The sequence below is a fragment of the Poeciliopsis prolifica genome, unplaced genomic scaffold (assembly GCF_027474105.1).
Source record: "Poeciliopsis prolifica strain line A6 unplaced genomic scaffold, Auburn_PproV2 SCAFFOLD149, whole genome shotgun sequence".
Classification (NCBI taxonomy): Eukaryota; Metazoa; Chordata; class Actinopteri; order Cyprinodontiformes; family Poeciliidae; genus Poeciliopsis; species Poeciliopsis prolifica.
The window spans coordinates 169,174-195,231 of NW_026562524.1; the positions used below are offsets into that span (position 1 = coordinate 169,174).

The following is a 26,058-nucleotide window of genomic DNA, read 5'->3' on the forward strand; positions in this document are numbered from 1 at the left end:
TTTGCGTGGAATGGCAGGTAAGCATTAACGCTGATTGTCAGCTCCAGTTTATCGCAGTAAATGATTTCTTTAGGTCTGCTCCATATCTGGACCGCTGCTGCTGTTTTGTCTGCAGGATTTCTGAGCCTGTATTTCCAGATCCAGGCTGTGGTGGTCGTCCACCTCCATTGAAGCGGTGTTTAGGGTGGCCCAGTTTGCCTCCTGCTGTGCTAGAGGGCCACACCTGGTCTTGACATTTTAACTTGTATTTTCTATGTTCTTTTAGTAGTTTTTATTTTTTTGTTTACAGCCCTTTCCATTCTTTATATAACTGTTTATTTTTTTACATTGTTTTTCTTTGTTGTATTAGGTTCTGTCACATTTATTGTTTGATAAATGTTGGTGTGCTGACGATGTCTTCCTCTTCTGTGTGCCGCGGTTCCTCAGTTTGGGTTGTTTTCACTGCGTCTGGTGCTTTAAAGCATTTTTGTTTGCTGTGTTTGGTGGATGCCGTCGTTATAATGGCCCTTTCTGCTGGACACCTCAGCTGCTGTAGTTTTCTTTTATAAAGAACAAGTATTTTTTTAAAAGAATCTGATAAATGGTTTTTGTACATTTTAAAACTGTCTCTGATGTTTTAGAAACCTGCATACTGAACCTGTGTGTTACCAAGAAGGTGATATTGCTTGGGTGAAATTGCCAGTGTGGCGTTGTTGAGCAACTCATTATTTTGAATCCAAAACCTGAAATTGTCCAATATTTCTGCGTTGCATCTGGTGTTGCCACAGAGGGATGAACATGTGCAGCAACAGAGGCTGTTCAGAAGGTTATGCACACTGCTCTGCATTTTATCAACCAAGGGAAAAACAACATATGATTATGTCTGATGGAAGCACTTATGTCTTCCTAAAACATAAATGCTTAAAAACCAGACAGTTTCCTAACAAAGCTCATAATGTACATTCAGTGTTGAGTCGCTAACTTTCTCCTTGTTGACAAGGTTACCGGACAAAATATGTCAAAGATAGTTTGGTCCCAAGAACGCTCACTCGGTCATATTTCTACAAATACAATAAGTTAAAGGTTAATAATAATGTCACGCTCTTATTCAATTTCAAACCCAAAATATTTTACCAATTCTTAGAATGAATTTTGTCATACAATTAACTAATTATGAACTTCATTACCAACTTATAGAGGTCGTGCATTTCCACCAAATTATATTACAATATTTGACCAAATTGGTATAACATTGGGACTAATTTCCAGTCCTAGAGGTTCATGCCTCAGATCAAGGACCCACAAAACCTATAAATAATGTAATTATAATGTTACATATTAAGTCTATAATATGTGATCTAACACAATGTTCTGGAAAGTCTTATAATTACATAATTAACGTAGAAGCTCGTGATGTATTTTTAGAAACATAACCGAGTGAGCGTTCTTAGCACCAAACGATCTTTGACGTAGATTTCTCCAGTAACCTTGTCAACAGTGATTCAGTCAGGGGAAAGTAAGCGGGTCATGAACGTCGAGTCTGAATTATACATTTCATAGCTCGGAAAACGTTTGTCTTTGTAAGTATTTGTGTTTAGGAAGACTGAGAAATATATGTGGCTGTTTTTTATTTGGTTCCTATTATATAGAGCAGTGTATGTAATCTTTCAGTGTACCCTTAATATTTGCGTATCGGCTGTTAATGTATATTTCCTTCTGTTGTATTTCAGTTATAAAAACGTCGTGAGTTTAGAATTAAGATGAAGGTTCTGGTCAGTAATGTATTTTTCCTTCTGTTGTATTTTTGTAATCTAAAAATGTTGCGCTGCTAAAGTGTTTCTGCTAAACTGCGAATTCAATCTAAAAATAGAAGAAGCAACGCTAAGCTAGCTTCGCTAAGCTAGCTCCACCTCTGTCTTTTCCCGCCTGTGCAGGCCTCTGTCGTTTATTTGATTAATCCTAATTTCTCCGCCATTGTAACAGATTCTTGTGTTTTCAGTTACACTTCGATGTTTATGGTGTTTCGTTACAATGTTTTCCTCTCAGAAACGTCGCATGAATGTAAATTTCGGACGGAGAGACCAACCAGGAAATGGCTTCCTCTCTGCCTGCCTCTCTGTTCCTGCTGTCTGTGGTCTTCTGGGAGTTTGTCGCTGCTGCAGGTCAGATTCAGCTGTTACACCATAGAAATAATATAGAACGCTTTTGCCTGTTGGAGGTAACGTGACGTAGAGCCGCCATCTTGGACAGGTCGATCGCTCCGCTCATTCAAATCTGTGTGGCCGGCACAATTAAGTATCAGCGCATTTAATTAAGAATAACTCGCCAAATAGCAAATAGATTTTTACTCGAAACCTTATTCAAACAATTATCATTGTTATATGTACAAGGACATTTATTATTATTGTTTTTGAATTGGATTGATACATGGTTCAGCATATTTATATATTCTTAATGTGGAAAACAGAATAAAATATTTTGACCACTCCTAATATTTTTCATATTTATTTAGTAATATACTTATTAAATCTCTCTCTCTCTCTCTCTCTCTCTCTCTCTCTATATATATATATATATATATATATATATATATATATATATATATATATATATATGCTCCAGTTTGGGGGTTACTGCCCCGAGGGCCCCGATGACCACAGGCACCACTGTGGTCTTCACCTTCCAGGCCCTCTCCAGTTCTTCCCTGAGGCCCTGGTATTTCTCCAGTTTCTCCTTTTTCCTGATGTTGCAATCACTTGGTATTGCTACATCTACCACAACGGCTTTCCTCTGATGTTTATCCACTACGACAATGTCTGGTTGGTTCGCCATTACCATTTTGTCTGTTTGGATCTGGAAGTCCCACAGGATCTTAGCTCTGGCGTTCTCCACCACCTTTGAGGGTGTTTCCCACTTTGATCTCGGGGTTTCCAGTCCATATTCTGCACAGATGTTTCTGTACACTATGCCTGCCACTTGGTTATGTCGCTCCATGTACGCTTTCCCTGCCAGTATCTTGCACCCTGCTGTGATGTGCTGGACTGTCTCAGGGGCCTCCTTGCACAACCTACACCTTGGGTCTTGTCTGGTGTGGTAGATCTGGGCCTCTATTGCTCTGGTGTTTAGGGCCTGTTCCTGGGCGGCCAGGATGAGGGCCTCTGTGCTGTCCTTGAGTCCAGCTTTTTCCAGCCATTGGTAGGATTTACTGATATCAGCCACTTGGGTTATTTGCTGGTGGTACATCCCATGTAGGGGCTTGTCCTCCCATGATGGTATCTCTGGCACCTCAACCTCCGTTCCCTGTTGTCTGAGACATTCACTGAGCACATTGTCTGTTGAGGCTTTGTCCCTGATGTATTTATGGATCTTAGTTGTTTCGTCCTGGACAGTGGTTCTCACACTCACTAGTCCTCTGCCTCCGTCCTTGCGGCTCGTGTACAGTCTCAGGGTGCTGGATTTTGGATGGAACCCTCCATGCATGGTTAGTAGCTTTCTAGTCTTAATATCTGTGGTTTTATCTCCTCCTTTGGCCAGCTGATTATTCCAGCAGGGTATCTGATTACTGGCAGGGCATAGCTGTTTATCGCACGGATTTTGTTCTTGCCATTGAGCTGGCTTCTCAGGACTTGCCTTATTCGTTGGAGGTATTTAGCTGTGGCTCCTTTCCTTGTGGTCTCATCGAGGTTGCCATTTGCTTGTGGTATACCTAGGTACTTGTAACTGTCCTCTATGTCTGCTATTGTTCCTTGTGGGAGTGAGACTCCTTCTGTGCGGATGACCTTCCCCCTCTTTGTGATCAGCCGACCACACTTCTCTAGTCCGAATGACATCCCAATGTCAGTGCTGTAGATCCTGGTGGTGTGGATCAGTGAGTCGATGTCTCGCTCACTCTTGGCATACAGCTTGATGTCATCCATGTAGAGGAGGTGACTGATGTTGGCCCCATTTTTGAGTCGGTATCCGTAGCCAGTCTTGTTGATAATTTGGCTGAGGGGTTCAGGCCTATGCAGAACAGTAGCGGGGACAGAGCATCTCCTTGGTATATGCCACATTTGATGGACACTTGTGCAAGTGGTTTGCAGTTGGCTTCAAGCGTGGTTTTCCACAGCTTCATCGAGTTTGCAATGAAGGCTCTCAGAATCCTGTTGATGTTATACATCTCTAGGCATTCAATGATCCAAGTATGCGGCATTGAGTCATAGGCTTTCTTGTAATCGATCCAAGCCATGCACAGGTTGGTGTGTCGGGTTTTGCAGTCTCGGGCAACTGTGCAGTCTACGGAGTTGGTGTTTGGCTCCTCTGGTATTTACACCGATACCCTTCTGTGCCGTGCTCATGTGTTTATCCATGTGTTTGCTTATCTTGGCCGCTATGATGCCTGACATGAGCTTCCAGATTGTGGAGAGGCAGGTTATTGGTCGGTAGTTGGGTGGGACTGGACCATTTGATGGATCCTTCTGGATTAGGATTGTCCGCCCTTCAGTTAACCATTCAGGGTGAGTCCCACTTTGTAGCAGCTGGTTCATTTGGGCTGCCAGTCGCTCATGGAGAGCAGTGAGTTTCTTTAGCCAGTAGGCATGGATCATGTCAGGCCCTGGTGCTGTCCAGTTTTTCATACCTGAGACTCTTTCTTGAACATCTGTCACAGTGATGGTTACCGGGGCTTGCTCAGGGAGGTTGCTGTGGTCCTCTCGTAGAGAGATCAACCACTGTGCATTGCTGTTGTGGGACGCCTCCCTTTCCCATATGCCTTTCCAGTATTGTTTAGTCTCCAGCTTTGGTTTGTCTGCTCTGTTTGTTATTACCCTGCCATTGAGAGTACACCTTAGCTGGTTGAGTGGAGAAGAGCCGGTTAATCCTTCTGGATTCATTCTCCCTTGTGTATCTCTTTAGGCGGCTGGCCAAGGCTTGGAGCCTCTGTTTGGCAGTCTCGAGTGCTTCAGGTATGGGCATCTGGCTGTACTTTCTGGGTACTGGTCTTTTCATTGTACCCTTGTGGAGCTCTGACAGTTGGCTCACTTCCCTCCTTGTTACCTTGATTTTAGCCTGGTGGGTATTGGGTCTCATGGTTGCTCTTATAGCCAAGTATCTCAAGGATTACTGATGCTGAGTTGTAGATCAGCTCATTGGTTTCTGTTATGGGTTGGTAGGGATCGTTCTCAATGCTGCATTCACATTCTCAATGAGACTTTCTGATGGTACTTCACTCAGCCGTTGTAATTGGCGCCGAGGAGGCCTGGTTGTCATTCGGGTCATGATTCTCTCTCTCAGGTCAGCAGCTGTCTCGTTCAGCTCTGTTTCGTTCAGCTCTGTTTCGCTCATTGGGGCCGTGTATCCCCTCACTGGGTGGGGACTTGTAGTTAAGTCCCCACAGTCCTGACATCCGGGTTCCTCCCTTTTGCCGTAGCATTTGTGTTGTATCTCGTCAATCTCAAGTTGTGATAGCAGTTGCCGTTTGCGGATGTTGGAACACTGAGCTACTAGTTGTTTAGCGCTTAGTGTTGAAGTAACCATTCCTTCCCCAGTCTTTGCATGTAACCTCTCTCACTAGGGTTGCTTGAGTAGTAGCATTCCAACAGATCCACATTTTCATCTCTCGCCCATTTCCGTCTTGTTCCAGTAGCCCATTTGTCATCAAGGTGCTCTGGTTCCCCAACACCTGACGCCGGGCGACGTCTGAGCCTGCATGTTACGCAACTTAGTATCTCATGGTATGAGGTAGGCAGTAGCTTGAAGGGTCTTGCCTAAGGACCCAGACTGGATTGGAACCCCGCCCTCTCGGGTGATATACTGATGCCTTATGTATTGATATATATATATATATATATATATATATATATATATATATATATATATATATATACATCTCAGTCCAGAAATGTGCAGCAGTCCTTGGCACAGCCAAGATACTGCGCAGAACCCTCAAGCTCCCAGGCCTCTGGTAGAGGACCCGAGCTCAGAGGATAAGAACCACCCGCGGTGGGTGAGAAGGGAATTTTTTAGGTTGTGCAAGGAGCACAACCTAAAAAACTTAGGTTGTGCTCCTTGCACAACCTAAAAAAAAAAAGCTCAGACTGGATAGCTCAATACATAAGGCATCAGTATATCACCCGTGAGGGCAGGGTTCGAATCCAGTCTGGGACCTTAGGCAAGACCCTTCAAGCTACTGCCTACCTCATACCATGAGAGATACTAAGTTGCGTAACATGCCGGCTCAGATGTCGCCCGGCCAAACAAGGTCTGCGTCAGGTGTTGGGGAACCAGAGCACCTTGATGACAAATGGGCTACTGGAACAAGACGGAAATGGGCGAGAGATGAAAATGTGGATCTGTTGGAATGCTACTACTCAAGTAACCCTAGTGAGAGAGGTTACATGCAAAGACTGGGGAAGGAATGGTTACTTCGACATCCCAGTCAACACTAAGCGTTAACAACTAGTAGCTCAGTGTTCCAACATCCGCAAACGGCAACTGCTATCACAACTTGAGATTGACGAGATACAACACAAATGCTACGGCAAAAGGGAGGAACCCGGATGTCAGGACTGTGGGGACTTAACTACAAGTCCCCACCAGTGAGGGGATACACGGCCCAATGAACGAAACAGAGCTGAACGAGACAGCTGCTGACCTGAGAGAGAGACAACCAGGCCTCCTCGGCGCCAATTACAACGGCTGAGTGAAGTACCATCAGAAAGTCTCATTGAGAATGTGAATGCAGCATTGAGAACGATCCCTACCAACACCATAACAGAAACCAATGAGCTGATCTACAACTCAGCATCAGTGATCCTTGAGATACTTGGCTATAAGAGCAACCATTGTGGGATGCCCCCTCCCGGACCTGGACTCTATTTCCATAGGCCGGGTCAAGAAGAGAGCTGGATCTATAGCCATGGATTCCAGCCACCCGGGCCACAGACTGTTTGTGCCGCTTGCCTGATGGCAGCGGCACAAACAGTGCCGCTTTGCCTACAACAAACAGACTGAGAAACAGTTTCTTCCCCACAGCCGTCAGAGCCATTACTCCCTGCCGCCCCCTCCCACACATATCATAACCTCACATACACCCGTATGTTCTGCACTTTGCGCTGTCACATCATCTGCACTTTACCATAATTGGACCTGCTGCTTCTTCTTTTGGTGTGGTTGAGTGCCTTTAGTTAATTTTAGTTGTATATATTATTATTATTGTGTGTTTGTTTATTTAATATTGTATTTTTTGACTTTTTGCACGGGAGTTGCAATAGAAATTTCGTTGAATCCTGTTCAATGACAATAAATGCTATTCTATTCTATTCTATGAGACCCAATACCCACCATGGAAAAGACGGTTAGAGGCTAAAATCAAGGTAACAAGGAGGGAAGTGAGCCAACTGTCAGAGCTCCACAAGGGTACAATGAAAAGACCAGTACCCAGAAAGTACAGCCAGATGCCCATACCTGAAGCACTCGAGACTGCCAAACAGAGGCTCCAAGCCTTGGCCAGCCGCCTAAAGAGATACACAAGGGAGAATGAATCCAGAAGGATTAACCGGCTCTTCTCCACTCAACCAGCTAAGGTGTACTCTCAATGGCAGGGTAATAACAACAGAGCAGACAAACCAAAGCTGGAGACTAAACAATACTGGAAAGGCATATGGGAAAGGGAGGCGTCCCACAACAGCAATGCACAGTGGTTGATCTCTCTACGAGAGGACCACAGCAACCTCCCTGAGCAAGCCCCGGTAACCATCACTGTGACAGATGTTCAAGAAAGAGTCTCAGGTATGAAAAACTGGACAGCACCAGGGCCTGACATGATCCATGCCTACTGGCTAAAGAAACTCACTGCTCTCCATGAGCGACTGGCAGCCCAAATGAACCAGCTGCTACAAAGTGGGACTCACCCTGAATGGTTAACTGAAGGGCGGACAATCCTAATCCAGAAGGATCCATCAAATGGTCCAGTCCCACCCAACTACCGACCAATAACCTGCCTCTCCACAATCTGGAAGCTCATGTCAGGCATCATAGCGGCCAAGATAAGCAAACACATGGATAAACACATGAGCACGGCACAGAAGGGTATCGGTGTAAATACCAGAGGAGCCAAACACCAACTCCTCGTAGACTGCACAGTTGCCCGAGACTGCAAAACCCGACACACCAACCTGTGCATGGCTTGGATCGATTACAAGAAAGCCTATGACTCAATGCCGCATACTTGGATCATTGAATGCCTAGAGATGTATAACATCAACAGGATTCTGAGAGCCTTCATTGCAAACTCGATGAAGCTGTGGAAAACCACGCTTGAAGCCAACTGCAAACCACTTGCACAAGTGTCCATCAAATGTGGCATATACCAAGGAGATGCTCTGTCCCCACTACTGTTCTGCATAGGCCTGAACCCCCTCAGCCAAATTATCAACAAGACTGGCTACGGATACCGACTCAAAAATGGGGCCAACATCAGTCACCTCCTCTACATGGATGACATCAAGCTGTATGCCAAGAGTGAGCGAGACATCGACTCACTGATCCACACCACCAGGATCTACAGCACTGACATTGGGATGTCATTCGGACTAGAGAAGTGTGGTCGGCTGATCACAAAGAGGGGGAAGGTCATCCGCACAGAAGGAGTCTCACTCCCACAAGGAACAATAGCAGACATAGAGGACAGTTACAAGTACCTAGGTATACCACAAGCAAATGGCAACCTCGATGAGACCACAAGGAAAGGAGCCACAGCTAAATACCTCCAACGAATAAGGCAAGTCCTGAGAAGCCAGCTCAATGGCAAGAACAAAATCCGTGCGATAAACAGCTATGCCCTGCCAGTAATCAGATACCCTGCTGGAATAATCAGCTGGCCAAAGGAGGAGATAAAACCACAGATATTAAGACTAGAAAGCTACTAACCATGCATGGAGGTTCCATCCAAAATCCAGCACCCTGAGACTGTACACGAGCCGCAAGGACGGAGGCAGAGGACTAGTGAGTGTGAGAACCACTGTCCAGGACGAAACAACTAAGATCCATAAATACATCAGGGACAAAGCCTCAACAGACAATGTGCTCAGTGAATGTCTCAGACAACAGGGAACGGAGGTTGAGGTGCCAGAGATACCATCATGGGAGGACAAGCCCCTACATGGGATGTACCACCAGCAAATAACCCAAGTGGCTGATATCAGTAAATCCTACCAATGGCTGGAAAAAGCTGGACTCAAGGACAGCACAGAGGCCCTCATCCTGGCCGCCCAGGAACAGGCCCTAAACACCAGAGCAATAGAGGCCAGATCTACCACACCAGACAAGACCCAAGGTGTAGGTTGTGCAAGGAGGCCCCTGAGACAGTCCAGCACATCACAGCAGGGTGCAAGATACTGGCAGGGAAAGCGTACATGGAGCGACATAACCAAGTGGCAGGCATAGTGTACAGAAACATCTGTGCAGAATATGGACTGGAAACCCCGAGATCAAAGTGGGAAACACCCTCAAAGGTGGTGGAGAACGCCAGAGCTAAGATCCTGTGGGACTTCCAGATCCAAACAGACAAAATGGTAATGGCGAACCAACCAGACATTGTCGTAGTGGATAAACATCAGAGGAAAGCCGTTGTGGTAGATGTAGCAATACCAAGTGATTGCAACATCAGGAAAAAGGAGAAACTGGAGAAATACCAGGGCCTCAGGGAAGAACTGGAGAGGGCCTGGAAGGTGAAGACCACAGTGGTGCCTGTGGTCATCGGGGCCCTCGGGGCAGTAACCCCCAAACTGGAGCAGTGGCTACAACAGATCCCAGGAACAACATCAGACATCTCAGTCCAGAAATGTGCAGCAGTCCTTGGCACAGCCAAGATACTGCGCAGAACCCTCAAGCTTCCAGGCCTCTGGTAGAGGATATATAGATCTATATATAGATCTATATCTATATATCCTCTGGTAGAGGACCCGAGCTCAGAGGATAAGAACCACCCGCGGTGGGTGAGAAGGGAATTTTTATTATTATTATTTTTTTTATATATATATAGTTATTTTCCATGTTTTCTATTCGAGGAGTTCCAGCGATTCAGCAGCTGTGATTCATCCTGTGCAGTGAATCTGTCTCTCCTTAAAGACATTTTCCACTTCTTCCTCATATCGTTGTCTTTAGGAAACCTTCAAAATAAAAACAGGAGTTTTTTATATGTATCTTACATTTGATCGAGTGAAAGAATTACATATAAATAATAGCCTTTGCCACCTGTGTGTAACCGGGTTCTGCTTCACTCCACTGTACCACGCCGGCCCAAGTAGCCTCTCGATTCTGCGTTGTGGAGATTTTTAATGAAGACAAGGAGTTTTTGGGTGATCAGGCAGTTTATTTTCTGAATGAGACATATCGGTGCAAATCAGTGCAACAGCAATGCTTCACTCAGCACACTACAACAGAGCGTTATGTTAGTTTTAACTTAGCACATGACGTGCTTCACAATATTAACAAAACTAAAAGTACAAAATTGGTGCCAGGCACACATCTACTAAATAGTCATTGCACATTATTTGTCTTCAGTTGATAAAAATCATGTTTTATGTGTTGCCTTTCTATGCTGTGTGCTGAAAAGTGCAACTCGGGGTCCAGTAACGTATAACAAGCCATACAGAGAGGGGGCACTATTTCCCCATTGCACTGACACATATAAAGCAAGTGGAATCTTCAACCTAAACATCGTTACATGTATAAACCTGTGAATGATAAAACATATTTATAATGACACATATAATATTTTATTTCTAAGGTAGACTCTTGTGTCAGATACTCTGACTCTCAGTTAGCATTCATAGTTTGGGTTGAACCCTGGCATTACACCAAGAATTAAAGCTGATATTAGCTGTTATTTTGCAGGTGGACATAAATACAGTTCAGTAAAATATAAACTATAATATGTTCATCTTAATTATGTAACTTTATCCCCGAGATCTCACGTCAACAGATCAGGACAAAAGTATCCGGCAGAGCTGAGGCTTGTTCTGCTTTTTTTTTTTTTTTTTGCCAAGGAGGACGACCGCTCCAAGATGGCCGCCGTATTTCCTGCATCCGTCTTTGAACAGAAAAGTAATTGTTAGGGAAGAACAAATATGAATGTTTGGGCCGATGTTGATATCCGATATTAATACTGATGTTATGGCAGCAATTACCAATATTTTTACTTGATCAAACCTTTTTAATTACTTGATTAATAAGATAATTGTTTGCAACATCCATAAAAACATGAAAACAGCCACACCAGTTTCAGAAATCATTAGTTTGATGCTTTGAGGTGTGACCTCTGACCTCTGTGTTATTCCCCTCCTGCAGATCCGGTCACAGTCAAAGCTAAAGTTGGAGGAGGCGTCATTCTGCCATGTAAAACTGCTGGGGACAAAGCTATTGTACAGGCAGAGTGGAGCAGACCGGACCGGACATTGGCGCCGGTTCTTCTCTACAAGAACAGGAAGGTGGATCACCACCAGCTGGCTACTTATAAGGGCCGCACGTCTCTGCTGAACGTACAGAAAGGAGACCTGTCTTTGGTGCTGAAGAGAGTGGTGAGCAGAGACGCCGGAAAGTATGAGTGCCGAGTTAAGCTGGGAGAGAGCCTGCCAGATCTAGAAGAAGAAGAAGAAGAAGAAGAAGGAAACAGGAGGAGTCATATCCCTGATAGGCCGCGCAAGAGGAAGGGTTCTGAAGAGTGACCCAATCAGCATTGTTATCCTGACAGTGGAAGGTCAGTCTGTTTTGGATCAGAACCTCCCTCTCTATTCCTGCTGAACTCCGGGGTCAAGGGTCACAGTGGCCCACCAGCAGTAGGTGACTGGTTTATGCATTAGCGCCCCGGTCTGGTGTGGAGGGTGTCTCGCCACAGGACCAAACTAGTATGGGTCAGGAGGATCGGTCTGCCTTTACCAGAACCAGTGCTTGATACTGGTATCGTTTCACACTAATTAAATAAATCTAGTTTTTCACTTCAGTTAAATCCTAATGAAGCAATCAGCCAGAAATCAGGAGCGTAGTCAGCATCATGCTGTGGGGACAACAGCGCGACGCCAGCAGGTGGCGCCATCAGCGCCCAGTGTTTGGATGTAGACCTGTCCTGTCTCCTGGCTCCTCTCTGCAGGTGGGTCCAGCCACGGAGGAGACGGCCTTAGACCCAAATCTGTCCTGCCAGTGGGTCTTCTGGCTCTGCTGGCTCTGATTGCTGGACTGCAGTGAGCCACTGCAGCAGCACAGGTTCATCCTGCAGGGGGCGCTGATGCTCTGAAATATTAAATGTTAACTTTAATCTCACAGCAGATTCCTCTACGTCTCTAGATTCTCTTTGAGCTTTCATTGCTTCAGCACACCTGAGTACATATATATATATATACTGAGTTATATAATTAGTTTTGATATAAACTAATTATATAACTGAGCTAATATAATTAGTTTAAATGAAAACAAATAACAGGAGTTAATAAATTCCATTAGAGAAATAACAGATTTTATTTGGACATGAGGCAAATGCCTTGATTTTGTAGCTGAATACATCTGACTGGTCAGAAAATTTGATATTAAACTGTATTTGTAGAGTTATGTTACATTAAAATAATTGAGCCAATGAGTGAAGATCCCCTGACACAGCGAGGCGTTCTGCAGCCAGAACAGCGACCCGCCCCACCAACACGTCCTCCATCTTGTTTCCTCATAGGTTCAGATGCAAAATCTGGATCAGAACTGATCAGAACCTTCTGATCGAACACTTTGTCTCTATTGCCAGGATATTAGGAAATAAAATGAACCATGAAGTCACTGGTAACAGCATTGTCCTTGAAAGAAAGAGGCTGTTGAGACCAAAGCACCAGACTGATGAGTTTATATTCCAGATACAGCAGAAGATAACTGGGAGAAATTATGGAAAATCAGATAATACAGAGAGGTAGAGTTCATCTTCTGTGATTTAATGCACTTCATGGAGCAAAGTTTTAACTTTCCCAATAATTACAAATACTGGGCGCTGAACTGGGAGCTCCACTGACAGCACAAATGTCGCTCTCGCCACTGATTGAACTCAGTGCCGCATGTTTATAAGTCCTGGAAAGTAAATAACTGTACAGTAAAGTTATTTAGCCTGTCATGAAGAAAATTCAAAGTCATATTTTCACCAATTTACTCCTACATTTGTAAATGTCAGAAATCCAAACTAAATATTTAGCTTCCATATTAAATATTTAGTTGGCAAGCTAAAGATTTGATGAGAATTTTTGGCCCACTGGATTAAACAGCACTGTCTTTATTTTAGGGAAACATTGTCATGGTAAATGTGATTATTGTGAAGCTGATGAGACAATAGAGCATGTTATGTTATTCTGTCAAAAGGTTATGGAAGAAGCACAACGGTTGATTCAAAAGTTAAATAGGTTTAAAGTAAAATTTTATATTGTTGATTTACTTACAATAATTACAAGGATTCAGTGAGCTGCTGAATCTTCTCTCTGTAGGGGGTCTCGTTGTTGTCTGAAATGAGACCTGCTACAGTTGTGTCGTCCGCGAACTTCACAACTGTGTTGGTGGGTGGATGGCCACACAGTCGTGTGTAAACAGGGTGAAGAGAGCTGGGCTGAGCACACAGCCCTGCGGCGTGCCTGTGTTGAGGACCAGTGGGGATGATGTTGAGCCACCTATTCTCACATGATGTTTAATTTCAAACTAAGAGCCTATTGCCGCCATAAGGGTGCAATGATATTAGCCTGCATTATCTTTTTCTCTCATGCTAATGCCTTGCTGCGCAAGGCAGAGCATTAGTATGAGCCTTTTACCTTAAATAAGGTATTAGCTACTTCTCTGACTTATTAGCCATGTTTAGTATACTGAATGGGGTAAATCAATTTCAGACGACATTCTAGTGATGTCCCATGTGCTTCTGACAGCATTTAGATTTACATTAGCATTTTGGCTAATTTTAGCTTACACACTTAATTTTAAACATACTGAATGCTGCAAGTCCATGTTAGTTAACATGCTTGTGACTCTCCACAGGCTATTGACTACCACTTAGCTAAGCTTAGCATTGATGCTAATTTTTAGTATCAGAACGCTGGGTCCAAACCGATGGGCACAGTTTGGGAGGCCCCAGTTAAATTTCTTCAGGAATTTTCTCGTAATTTATTACTATTACAATCGTTAGCTGCAGCTAATTAATATTTTTTCTAAAATGATAAGATTAGATTATATTGGATTATTACAAAGAAGTGCAATATCTCAGTTTCTCAAGATTTGATAAATTAAATCTTCTATATTGTAGAATATGAGATTTTTGTTTCATGTAGTTTGAGCGTTGCTGCAGTACACTTCATACACTAGTTGGAGGCGGGATAAAAATGCCCTCTACAAAGGTGTTAAAGACTGTTTTTATTCTCTGGTTTTAGGTTATTCTTTCTCAGTGTGTGTTTGTCATATTGCTATCATGAAAGTGGCCACGAGAAAATCAAGAACAAACATCAACAAGGCATTTTGGCTCATTTACATATTGTGAAGAATTATCTGTGTAGATAATCTAGACTAAAAACATTCAATGACTAAATTAGGACTAAGACTAAAAAACACCTCAGAGTGCAGAGATCGGGTCCTTTCTTTGACTCACTGACTGTTGAAAGCGGATGTGGAAGAATAGAGACAACTGTGACCTCTGACCTCTCTGTGTTTCCTCTCCATCAGAACAGATCTACATCAAAGCTACAACCGGACTGGATGTCACTCTGCCCTGCAGAGTCCCTGCCAATAACCCCATCCAGGTCGTAGAGTGGAGCAGAGCCGGCCTGGGGTCAAAATTTGTGCTCCTGTTCAAAGACGGGATGATGGATAAAGATCAGCAGCATCCGTCTTTTAAGGACCGGGTGGAACTGTTGGACTCCAACATGAAGGGTGGAGACGTGTCTATAGTTCTGAAGAAAGTTCACGCCCGCGATTCGGGACAATTTGAGTGTCGAGTCATTCAGATGGCCCCTGCAAACGAACTCAGGCGGAATGTCTACCTGTATATAGCTCCGCTCCCTGTGCCAGGTGAGACTTTGTCTCTGGATCAGAACCTGCCGCAGCTTCCTGGTTCTGAATCTCAGATCAGATGATGATGATGATATGTAAAGTAACTTTTTAGTTATTTTCAGCAGCCGCTAATACCACCACCTGTGAAAATTACATTGATCTTTCCCAATACTTAATTGCAAGTTATCTTATAAAGGTAACAATGTAGCTGCACTCATAAGGTTGAACTGAAGAGTATTTTAATGGTTACAACATTCCAAAAACAAACCAAAAAAAAAAAACGTTTGTAATTTGTACATGTTTTTGAGTGTCCCACTGTTGTCTGGAAAACTCTAAAAAGGATTTTAAATCCCCCATTCTTGCCTGTAGCCTCCAGGTTGTGCGTTACGGCCCTGTGTTTGGTGTCAGAGCGCACAGCTCTACCTGCCAATCCACAGTTCAGATGGCTGCTGCACAAATTTGTGACATTTATCTAGATATTAATAATTATAATGGTGTTTAGTTGCACAACTTTACGAACTTTTTCATTCGTGGCTGTTTTCACGTTTATTGCGCTGTTCAGATTGGTCTCGATGTTTCCAATTTTCTGGATAGTTTGACGTCATTCACAGGTAATATTATCTTGACATTAACAAAGACACAGCGGGGCGGATCATCCGGGAAATGATGGACAGGGAGAGCCTTACTAAAACCACCTTAATGATGGACAAATTCTGGGTTTATTATGAGTCTCTGCTTATTTCCAAGCCCAAATGAGGAACTTCATGTTCAAAAACGAACCCGAAAAGGCGCAACCCGTGACGCATTCAATTTTCAAAGCCACTTCGAATAATTGAACTCAAAATAGTTCCTGTTTTTTCACCAACAAAATGTGCATCTTCCTCCATTGTTTACATTTCTGTCGCTGATTTTGTCGTGTAAAGTTGTCGGTAACTCGACAAGAAGCGTAGAGGGAATACAATTAAATAACACAAGAAGATAGTAACGCACAGTAACGCAAAGTGATTTCAATAAGTAACTGTCATCTGACTACTGGATTTGAAATAGCAATGCGTTTAGATTACTCGTTACTGAAAAAAAGACTCCATCACTGTGTATAACTGACTTAACTGGACCACTGTTACACATGGATTAGTGTTGTCATTTAACATGAAGCTTACTGAAATTTTCAAAATAAAAGCCTCAATATTCCTCTCAGGTTAGTGCAACGCCGTAAGTGGTGCAACAATATTAGCTTGCATTATCTTTTTCTCTCTGTAGCATAGTGAAGTTAGGGCACTGTTTTGCACAGCAAGACAGTGCATTAATGTTAGCACAAACATTAACATTTTACTGCCTGTCTCTAGTGAACTGCCATAGGCTATTATGTTTCAAAGTAAACACCTCAATATTTCTCTCAGGTTAGTGCACCGCCATAGCAGTGCAATAATATCAGCCTGCATTATTTATTTCTCTCAGGTTAGGGCACAGCAAGGCAGAGCATTAGCATTACCTTTTACCTTAACTAAGGTATTAGCTATTTCTCTTATATATTAGCCATGTTTAGTATACTGAATGGAGTAAGTCAATTAGACAAAAGGATAGTGACACCCCACATATTACTAACAGTATTTACGCTAACATTAGTATATTGGCTAATTTTGGCTTATACACTAATTTTAACATACTGAAGTCAACATGCTTTCAACTCTCCACATGCTATTGATGACATTGCAGCTTTCTTAGCATTGATGCTAATTTTTAGTATCAGAACGCTGGGTCCAAACCGACGGGCACACTTTGGTAGGGCCCAGTTAAATTTCTTCAGAAATGTTCTACTAATTTATTACTTTTACAATTGTTAGTTGCAGCTAATTAATGTTTTTTCTAAAATGATAAGATTAAATCGTATTGGATTATTAGAAAGAAGTGTGAAATCTCAATTTCTCAAGATTTGATAAATTAAATATATTTTGTAGGTTATGAGATTTTTGTTTCATGTATTTTAAGCGTTGCTGCAGTACACTTCAAAAATCCTGCCGGTGCTTTATTCTCTGGTTTTAAGTTATTAACATCTAACTACAAAGATGTTAGAGAACATTTTATTCTCTGGTTTTAGGTTGCAACTAACGATTTGTGCTAACTAACGATTTGTGCAACAAAACACAAAGAAAGAAGCAGTGCTAAGCTAGCTCCATCTCTACATTTTCCCGCCTCTGCAGGGCTGTCTCATCGTGCCGTGTTAGAACTTTTTCTCAGTTTTTTATTTATACAAATTTCTCTGCAATTCTAACTGTTATTAGAATTATTTCACTAACTGTTAGACTGTATTTTTTGGTGTTTCTTTGAAATATTTTCCACTCAGAAACCTCTGATGAATGTAAATTTGGACGAACCAGGGAATAGATTCCTCTCTGCCTGTCTCTGTTCCTGCTGTTTGTGGTTTTCTGGCAGTTTGTCGCTGCTGCAGGTCAGATACAGCTGTTACACACAACTGAATCTCTTGATGAACGACCGGATGAACAACAACAGGCAGGTCGTTCATCAAACTAGTCGGTTGGAATCACTAACGTTTATATCCTCCATGTTGAGAGTGGCTTTTTTTAAAATCCCCACTACAAAGGTGTTAAAGACCGTTTTTATTCTCTGGTTTTAGGTTATTCTTTCTCAGTGTGTGTTTGTCATATTGCTATCATGAAAGTGGCCACGAGAAATCAAAGAACAAACATCAACAAGGCATTTTGGCTTATTTATATAATGTGAAGAATTATCTGTGTAGATAATCTAGACTAAAAACATTCAATGACTAAATTAGGACTAAGACTAAAACACCTCAGAGTGCAGAGATCGGGTTCTTTCTTTGACTCACTGTCTGTTGAAAGCGGATGTGGAAGAATAGAGACAACTGTGACCTCTGACCTCTCTGTGTTTCCATCAGAACAGGCCAACATCAAAGTTACAACTGGACTGGATGTCACTCTGCCCTGCAGTGACCCTGACTATAACCCCATCCAGGTCGTACAGTGGAGCAGACCCAGCCTGGGGCCAAAATTTGTGCTCCTGTTCAAAGACGGGATGATAGATGAAGATGAGCAGCATCCATCTTTTAAGGGCCGGGTGGAACTGTTGGATTTCGACATGAAGGACGGAGACGTGTCTATGATTCTGAAGAAAGTTCAGACCAGCGATGCGGGAATATTTGAGTGTCGAGTCATTCAGATGGCCCACGGGGAGGAGCTCAGGAGGAGGGTCTATCTGGATGTAGTAGGTGAGTCAACCTGCATGTAGCTCCGCCCCCTCCACCAGGTGAGACTGTCTCTGGTTCAGAACCTGCAGCTGCTTCCTGGTTCTGGATCTCAGATCAGATGATGATGATATGTTAAGGAATATCCATATTTATCCCACACAATCTGAACATTTTCATTAATTTATTTTCAATATGTGGTATTTGTATATAATCTAAGAGGAAGTAGCAGATTAGCACCAGATTTTAAACATACTTCCCATTGAGCCCAGATTTTTGTTATAAATATTTTTATTGATATTATAATTAACTTTCATAGTTTTCTAAGCTGCTAAGTGAACAATCATCATCAACAGAAATAAAAGCTGGAATACTTCAGTCAGTTTGGAATCAATCTCTATAAAAAGTTACACTTAGTGAATAGTTACTTTTAGAAATTAACTCTTCATTTTTCTAATTTACTGTCACCTTTACTTCTGCTAACTAACATCTACCAGCTAACATTATGGACTAAATGAAGGAAACTTACAGCTGGTGACATGAAGCCGATGCCTGAAGCAGCACTGTCCATTTATCTAGTCTGAGCGCCGCTTTGCTCCCAGGACCTGAGCTGATGTTGATAGACTTGCTAGACCTCTTTCACGCTTCCGTGTTTTAATGTGGATGTGGGGTTTGACAACTTCTGGTGGCTATTTCATTAGCTCTGAAAGGCTAACGCTAGTTTCGGCGCAGTTGTTTTTGTCCAGTCCCTGGATGTTCATGTGGTGCAAGAAAACATCTGTATCTGTCCTATCGTGCGATCCCAACGGACCGGACCTACAGAGGCAGTGGATCCACGCGATCCGAAGAGATGAAGGTTCCGACTTATGCATAAAGATGGGGAGCACTTTCGTATGTAGCCGCCACTTCACACTGGAGGATTTAGAAGTGGCGCTGTTTCTTGCCCTTTTGCCTGGAATAACTTCACTGCCCCAACAACGAGCGAGTCTGCTTTCGAGGGCTAAGAAACCGCAGTTTGTCCTCTCAGAAAGCTAGCCAGGCTAAAGATGCTGCTGCAGATGATTATATGGAACAGCCACCCACAGGTAAACATCAAATTTAGACAGTACATTGTATCCACTAGACATGTAAGATAATTTCAGTCAAATATAACTGTTCAACAGACCCTTAAATAGTTTTAAGTTTAATAGTGTATTACATAATTTCTGTTCAGCGTTACTTTTGTCCCTTAATACATACGTAGTTGGGGCAGTAATGATGTCGTCATATCTGGTGGGGGGTGGAGTAGCCGAGCCACAGTGCTAGCACGTGGGAGAGACAGGATACGTGTGTTGGCCTCATAAGTGTGTGTTATTGACACGTAAGTTGCGATATTTGCATGTTTAGTGCAGCTAAATGAGTGATTTGTAGTTGATGTATTTACTGGTATTTGACCTGTTGCCCAGTCCCAGCTGAATGTTCTAGGTGTGTGTTGAAGTATGTTGTGCTGAACATATATAGCTACTTGACGGCGCAGAGGCATAGTTATTAGTTAATTTGTCTTAGTTTATTTAATGTATAATGCATGGTGTAATGTGTAATGATAGAATACTTGGAACTTATTTTCCGTATTTCTGTTTATTCTGGGAGACCACACACACGATTACACACACGTATGCCAAGCACTCACCCACACCCACCGAAACACACCTTGATGCCCACTACTGTTGTTGGATTAAGATCTGTAAGCTAACTTGGAAAGCCACAAGGAACCTGCCTCATGTCTCCTTCTTCCACCTGCTGCAAAACATCTGGTCCTGAACTGAATCCTGGCCGACGTTGTGTCTGAAACCATCTACAACTTTAGAGCAGACTCACCTACAATAACTATTACTATAATAATTTGGTTATTATTATGATCACAAAACAGTGAAATCATTATTGTGAGATTATGTGATAGTTATGTATCAAGACAATAGCTATACATGCACCGACTCACATGTATTGATCTTCACAGAAGTAATGTTATATCTATATAATTAAAACTTCATGCTAACTGTATTTTATGCTATTTAATTTTGTGGTTTTAAAGGTGCACTTGATGAAGCTCTGGAAGGAGTTGGAGGCCAGACTTCAAAAGTGGATTTATCTGCCACACTTTTTAGCCACTACTATGCTTCTGATGACCAGTTCTACCAAATTTCCATCTGAATGTGTTTTCTGAATCCATCGCATCTTCTGCATCATGCCTTGTGTACTGGACCAGAGCACAGAAACTTGGAGAGGAAGCATGTGCTGAAGCCAGATTGATGAGGTCCTGATGTACTCATTCAGGGTAGCAGTGGTACTGTCAGCCGAGTGACCATCACCTGGGCCAACCACCTCTTCATTGTGTTCTCTTCCATCAACATGTGGATTACCGTATTTTCAGGAGTAAAGTCGCACCGGAATATAAGTTGCATTTTTGGGGAAATTTATTTGATAAAATCCAACACCAAGAACAGACATGTCATCTTGACAGACAATTTAAAATAAAACTAGAATAGAGGCAACAACAGGCTGAATAATTGTCTGTTAACGTTACATGATGCATAACGAACTGAGAACGTGCCTGGTGTGTTAACATAACATTAAGAGTTATTCAGGTAGCTATAGCGTATTTAACATGCTAACAAGTTTACCAAACCATCCATGTCTCCAAATTACTAAATTTTCATCTTCTGTGTTGCTTGCAAACAACTCTGCCAAGTCTGGAACTTACCTTCTACCACACATATTATCAACACCGGCCTAGAGCGCCCTCTTGAGGCTTAGTGTGAAAATAACATGTGATATGATATAATAAGTGTTGATAATTTCACACATAAGTTGCTTCAGAGTATAAGTCACACCAAACTATGAAAAAAACCTGCAACTTATAGTCCGGAAAATACGGTAGTCATGAGAAGGTAAAAGCCTTTCTCAGCAATTTCTGAAGTTCTGTCCAAATGTCCATGTCATTGATCCACAGAAAGTTGCTCTGGAGACGCCATCATCCCTCACCTTACAGTCTGAAACGTTCTGTACCTACAAGAACCCGACCACTGTGAATGCTTTGATTGGAGATGCTCTCTGTGGCTTGGTGACAGTTACTGTACACAGGCTGCATCTCAGACAAAGAAATATCGAAGGTCAGGGGAGTCCTTCCTCTGCTTGAGCTGGGAGATAAAGTCATGGCAGATAAAGGCTTTTCATTCAAGAACTCCTTCATGAACCATTCCACCATTTAGGCATCCTGGCCAGTTCAGCAAGAAAGAGTTAGAGAGCCAGACCATTGCTCGGCTGCAGATCACTGTAGAGCAGCAATTGCTAGAGTAAAGTGCTACCACATCTGGGATTCCCTGGTGCCTCTCACTTTAATAGGAACTGCCACTCAAATCTGGCACACCTGTTGTGTTTTGGCAAATTATCAAGGCCCACTTTGTGTTGTAGACTAAATTATTTCTTTATGTCAATTGTTGTAGTACTATGGAAAAAGTTATTTAAATGTCTAGACTTTTGCAAAAAATATTCAATTAAAACATACTTGAGCAGCATACTGTACCTTTTTTTATTTTCTTGCTTGAGTTGAATTGCAAGGAAAACAAATCAAGTACAATTTACAATAACTAGCAAAGACAAAAAACCCTTAACTGTTTCATATTTTATAATTGTACACCATACATTGATTTAAATTATGCAAATTAATATATATCAAATCTAAGCAATAGTTGCAAATACTTAAGACAACCTTAAGCATTTTCAAAACAAGTTACAAAACAACTGCAGTTAAGAAACATTTTTGTAAATTGTGCAACGTCCTTTTGAAGATATTTGGACGTCTGTGTATGTTTCACTGTAATCACTGTAAAACAACTATTTACAGTGATTCACAGCTTGAGATTAGATATTTGAAATGCAAAGGAACAAAAGGGTAAGTTACACATTCTATAATTCTTATTGCATTGACATGAACAGTGAAGGTGTTGAAGTAAAATAAGTCCAGGTTAAATTTCATTTGATGAATGAAAGAGCCGCTCAACAGTTGTTAGCGTGTCACTGACAAAGTCGCACCATTCCAACCCGCTGATTGCCCGCTGACCCTGTACCTGCCAGTAGTCGGCGTGTCAATGCCTCAAAACCGCAACCTCAAACACATCATTCTTTATGCTGCTTTTTACCTCAACCAGTCCAAACGGGCTGATTCTGACGGGTCAGACACCATCTGGAGTTGCATAAACATATCATGTGTCAGGGTGAACAGTGAATCCTACAGGAAGCACTTTGACCCTCAACATCTCAGCAGTTTGCCAGCATCTCAGACTCCATCTGCAGACCACGCTTCATGGCGGCAGTTTGTCTAGTGGAGCCCTGATCATGCCAGATGCCAGGGCTCTGGCAGCAGACTCCTCTGCAAGCATCACGGAAACGGCTAGCAGGAAGTCTTGGTTGTCGAAGATGTACCCATGCAGGACATCTGGACTGCTCTCTTGTTCTGGCCTCTATTAAAAAAGACATTTCCGGTGACACTTGCAGAGACTGAAGATGCAGAAGTTGACAGTGTGGGCACAAAGCACATACTCAGAAGACATTGCAGCATCAAAGGAAGAGAAGGGAAGTCTGGAGCCATGCGGTGCAGAAAGATGCGACCAGAGGACTTCTCCGGTGGGCACTGATAAGACATTGGTGAACCCTGTGGCACAGACCCAAATCTGGATGGAACCAGCTCCAAATGTGAAAGACCATCTAGGACAAGAGCAGGAAGTTGTTGGGACTCCAGCTGCTGTAGTTTTTCTCCTGATGCCAGAATGCCAGGATCTGGAAGTGGTCCTACAAACATCAGTGACTCAGTCATAATAATTATAAGTTTTGACAAAGGAAACATAGGGACAACAAATAAACCAAAAGTTATACCTGTGTAAGCTCTGAAAAGTGTGGAGTGCAGATATCTTTCCCCAAAGTTTTGGGCTTCCGCACCACCATGTCGCTGACAGGTTCAGGATGTTGCAAGAAAGATGACAAGCTAAAGAACAAATGAAGGGATGGCTGAGCAACTTGTTAGGACGTGACTCGAATCATTTGGCACAGTTTAGATTTTTATCAAACTTGCAACTGAAACTAATTGGTTGCAGTTGAGCCTGTATTTCTTTCATTGGCTACAGAAAATAAATATTCCAAACAAACTATGAAAGAAATTACACAAGTAATATTGAGATTACAACAAATTTGATAAGGCAATTCTAAAATACAGATTGTAAAGGAACATATATGGCTGCACGACACAATCAAAGGAGGAATAAATTGAGTACATAACGATAGTACTGTTATTTTAAGATCAAATATATGACAGTATATGTGATATAGTATGTAATTTATGTAGTATATTTATATATCATATACCAGAGGACAATGTGTTCCACTCTTTTTTGTGTCCTGTGTTCTTGGTCTGTGTAGACCAGTGCAGGAGGAACAGTTAGCAGCTGGAGCTGGGAGTAGGACTAATTGATTATTGTAACAGCGTCTTCACAGGCCTGTCCAACAAATCAATCCTCCAGATCAGCAGCTGCTGGTCCAGAAGCTGCTGGTCCAGAACCAGCTGATCCAGAACCAGCTGATCCAGAAGCTGCTGCTCCTGTTCTCACTAGAACCAGGAAGATAGAGACATAACAGCAGTTTTAAAGTCCCTCCACTGGCTCCCTGTAGCTCAAAGAATAGACTTTAAAATACTGTTGTTAGTTTATAAATCACTGAACGGTTTAGCACCATAATACATCAAAGATCTGCTGTTGTTGTATCAACCTTCCAGACTCTCAGGTTCTGGTTCTGGTTCTGCTCTGCATCCAGAACCAAGAGAGGAGAAGCAGCTTTCAGCATCTATGCACCAAACATCTGGAACAAACTTCCAGAAAACTGTAAAACAGCCTTTTCTTTTCCAACACTCAGTGACATCTAAAATAGAAAACTGTTATAGCATCACATATGTACATCAATACATAAAGCATGTTCAGCTTTAAACAAGTCATAGATTCTGGTTTGAAGCTTCAACAACAGCAGAAAACACAGACTATATAGCAACAGAAACAGAAAACAAATAGTAACCACTGAACAGGAAGATGTTAGAATAAGTTCTGAGTTCTCCAGAAGTTGTTCGTAAAAGTTCATCTGTCACGTCTGAACAGGAACTCGAACTACCGAACAACCGACTGTTTCAAACCTGCAGCTTGTTTTGTTCCTCATTTTTGTTCATGAACCTGAAGCTCTGACAACTTCCTGTCCCTCGACACTTTGACTCCACAGGGATGCAGAAGTAAAGCAGTTTCATCATCATCAACTATCTCACTACTAACATCTAGCATGCTGTTTTTCACTAACTGTAAATACATTTCAAAATGTCAAAGTATAACAAAAAAGTTTAAACTGTCTCCAATATTCTCAGTAATTAAGCAAACTAAGTTCAGTTTCATTATGATGTTTGTGTAGTTCATATATTGTAGCTAGCGGTTAGCTCGCTATATGTGGGCATTTTCTATGTGGAAGAACTTGTGGTGGGTGAATTCACCGCTGCCATTTCCTCCACATCAGCGAAAGAAAGTTCTGGTGAATTAAGTAATGATGAGGGAAAGGACCAAAGGAGGAGAAGAGACATTGATCAGACTACTTGAATTACAGTCACCTTGAAAAACAGGAAGTGCTCCAGTTCTGTCAGACGCAGCTTCAGGTTGTCCTGAAAAAGGTCCATCTGAGAATGATTTTCATTTTATAAAACAATGTGATGAACATGTTATGTGTCCCAGATCTACACTAACATGTTCAGTAAACCAGGTGGGAGTTTATCCTGACTGGAACATGCTGTGTTACTTTGACTGGTCCATGTTTGTAGTTTCTCCTGGCTGTTACTTTGACTGGTCCATGTTTGTAGTTTCTCCTGGCTGTGTTACTTTGACTGGTCCATGTTTGTAGTTTCTCCTGGCTGTGTTACTTTGACTGGTCCATGTTTGTAGTTTCTCCTGGCTGTGTTACTTTAACTGGTCCATATTTGTAGTTTCTCCTGGCTGTGTTACTTTGATTGGTCCGCCTGTGTTTCCACAGAGCCGTTTCCTGCCTGGGTCATCGTTGTGGCGGTTCTGCTCAGTTTGTGTCTGACTGTTTCCTCTGTCCTGGTGTATAAGAACAGACACCACTTCACCCCAGGTGAGTGTGGAACTACATTACCCATAATGCCGTCGGCCTGGCCCTGCTCACCCTGTCTGTCCTCCTGCAGCCTCGTGGGGCCAGGAAGAGGATGAAGACGATGAATCCGATGAATATGGTGAATATGATGAATATGATGACATGAAGATGGACTCACATGATTAACATCATAAACATTTCTGGACTCATCGAGTTTCTTCTTCTTTAAATCTGTTTCCTGGATCCATCCAGTTTTTTAAACAAACCTCTGGGGAGACAAAACCAGACATGTTTTCATTCATTAGAAAAGATTTCAGCCAAGTTTACCTTTAACTCCACATTTCAACATTCAAAGTCAATAGCTTGTAAACCTCCATCTTTAAAATCTTTGACCATATTTGCTTTCTTTAAGTAGTGAACTCGATTTTTCCAGATGAAATTAAAGTTCAGCTGATTTATGGCTTTAATATATTTGTGAGGTATGGCCATAGAATAATCTGGGTAAATGCACCGAGACAGCGACTCCATTTTGGAGAAACGGGTTCTCCCAACAGGGTCAGATCTCTGGAGACATCGATTTAACTGTATTTTATTCCCTACATTAACAGTTTCACTGAGTTTAACGTCTTTAGTTATTAAAATTCCAAGATATTTAACTG

General features: G+C 42.3%; 1 protein-coding gene across 2 annotated transcripts; it reads left to right on the forward strand.

Annotated features, from left to right (window-relative positions):
• The first annotated feature begins 1,472 nt into the window (after nucleotides 1-1,472).
• Nucleotides 1,473-25,629, forward strand: LOC129355864 (uncharacterized). 2 transcript variants are annotated; one of them, XM_055025482.1, is made up of 7 exons: nucleotides 1,473-1,559; nucleotides 2,026-2,141; nucleotides 11,308-11,716; nucleotides 14,683-15,027; nucleotides 17,927-18,256; nucleotides 25,319-25,420; nucleotides 25,491-25,629. In XM_055025482.1, the coding sequence occupies exons 4-7, from the start codon at nucleotides 14,820-14,822 to the stop codon at nucleotides 25,583-25,585; spliced, it is 735 nt and encodes a 244-aa protein (XP_054881457.1). In that variant the 5' UTR covers nucleotides 1,473-1,559; nucleotides 2,026-2,141; nucleotides 11,308-11,716; nucleotides 14,683-14,819; the 3' UTR covers nucleotides 25,586-25,629. The 2 variants fall into 2 exon arrangements, with proteins under 2 accessions (XP_054881457.1, XP_054881458.1); XM_055025483.1 differs by having other exon boundaries at nucleotides 14,688-15,027.
• The last annotated feature ends 429 nt before the right edge of the window (nucleotides 25,630-26,058 follow it).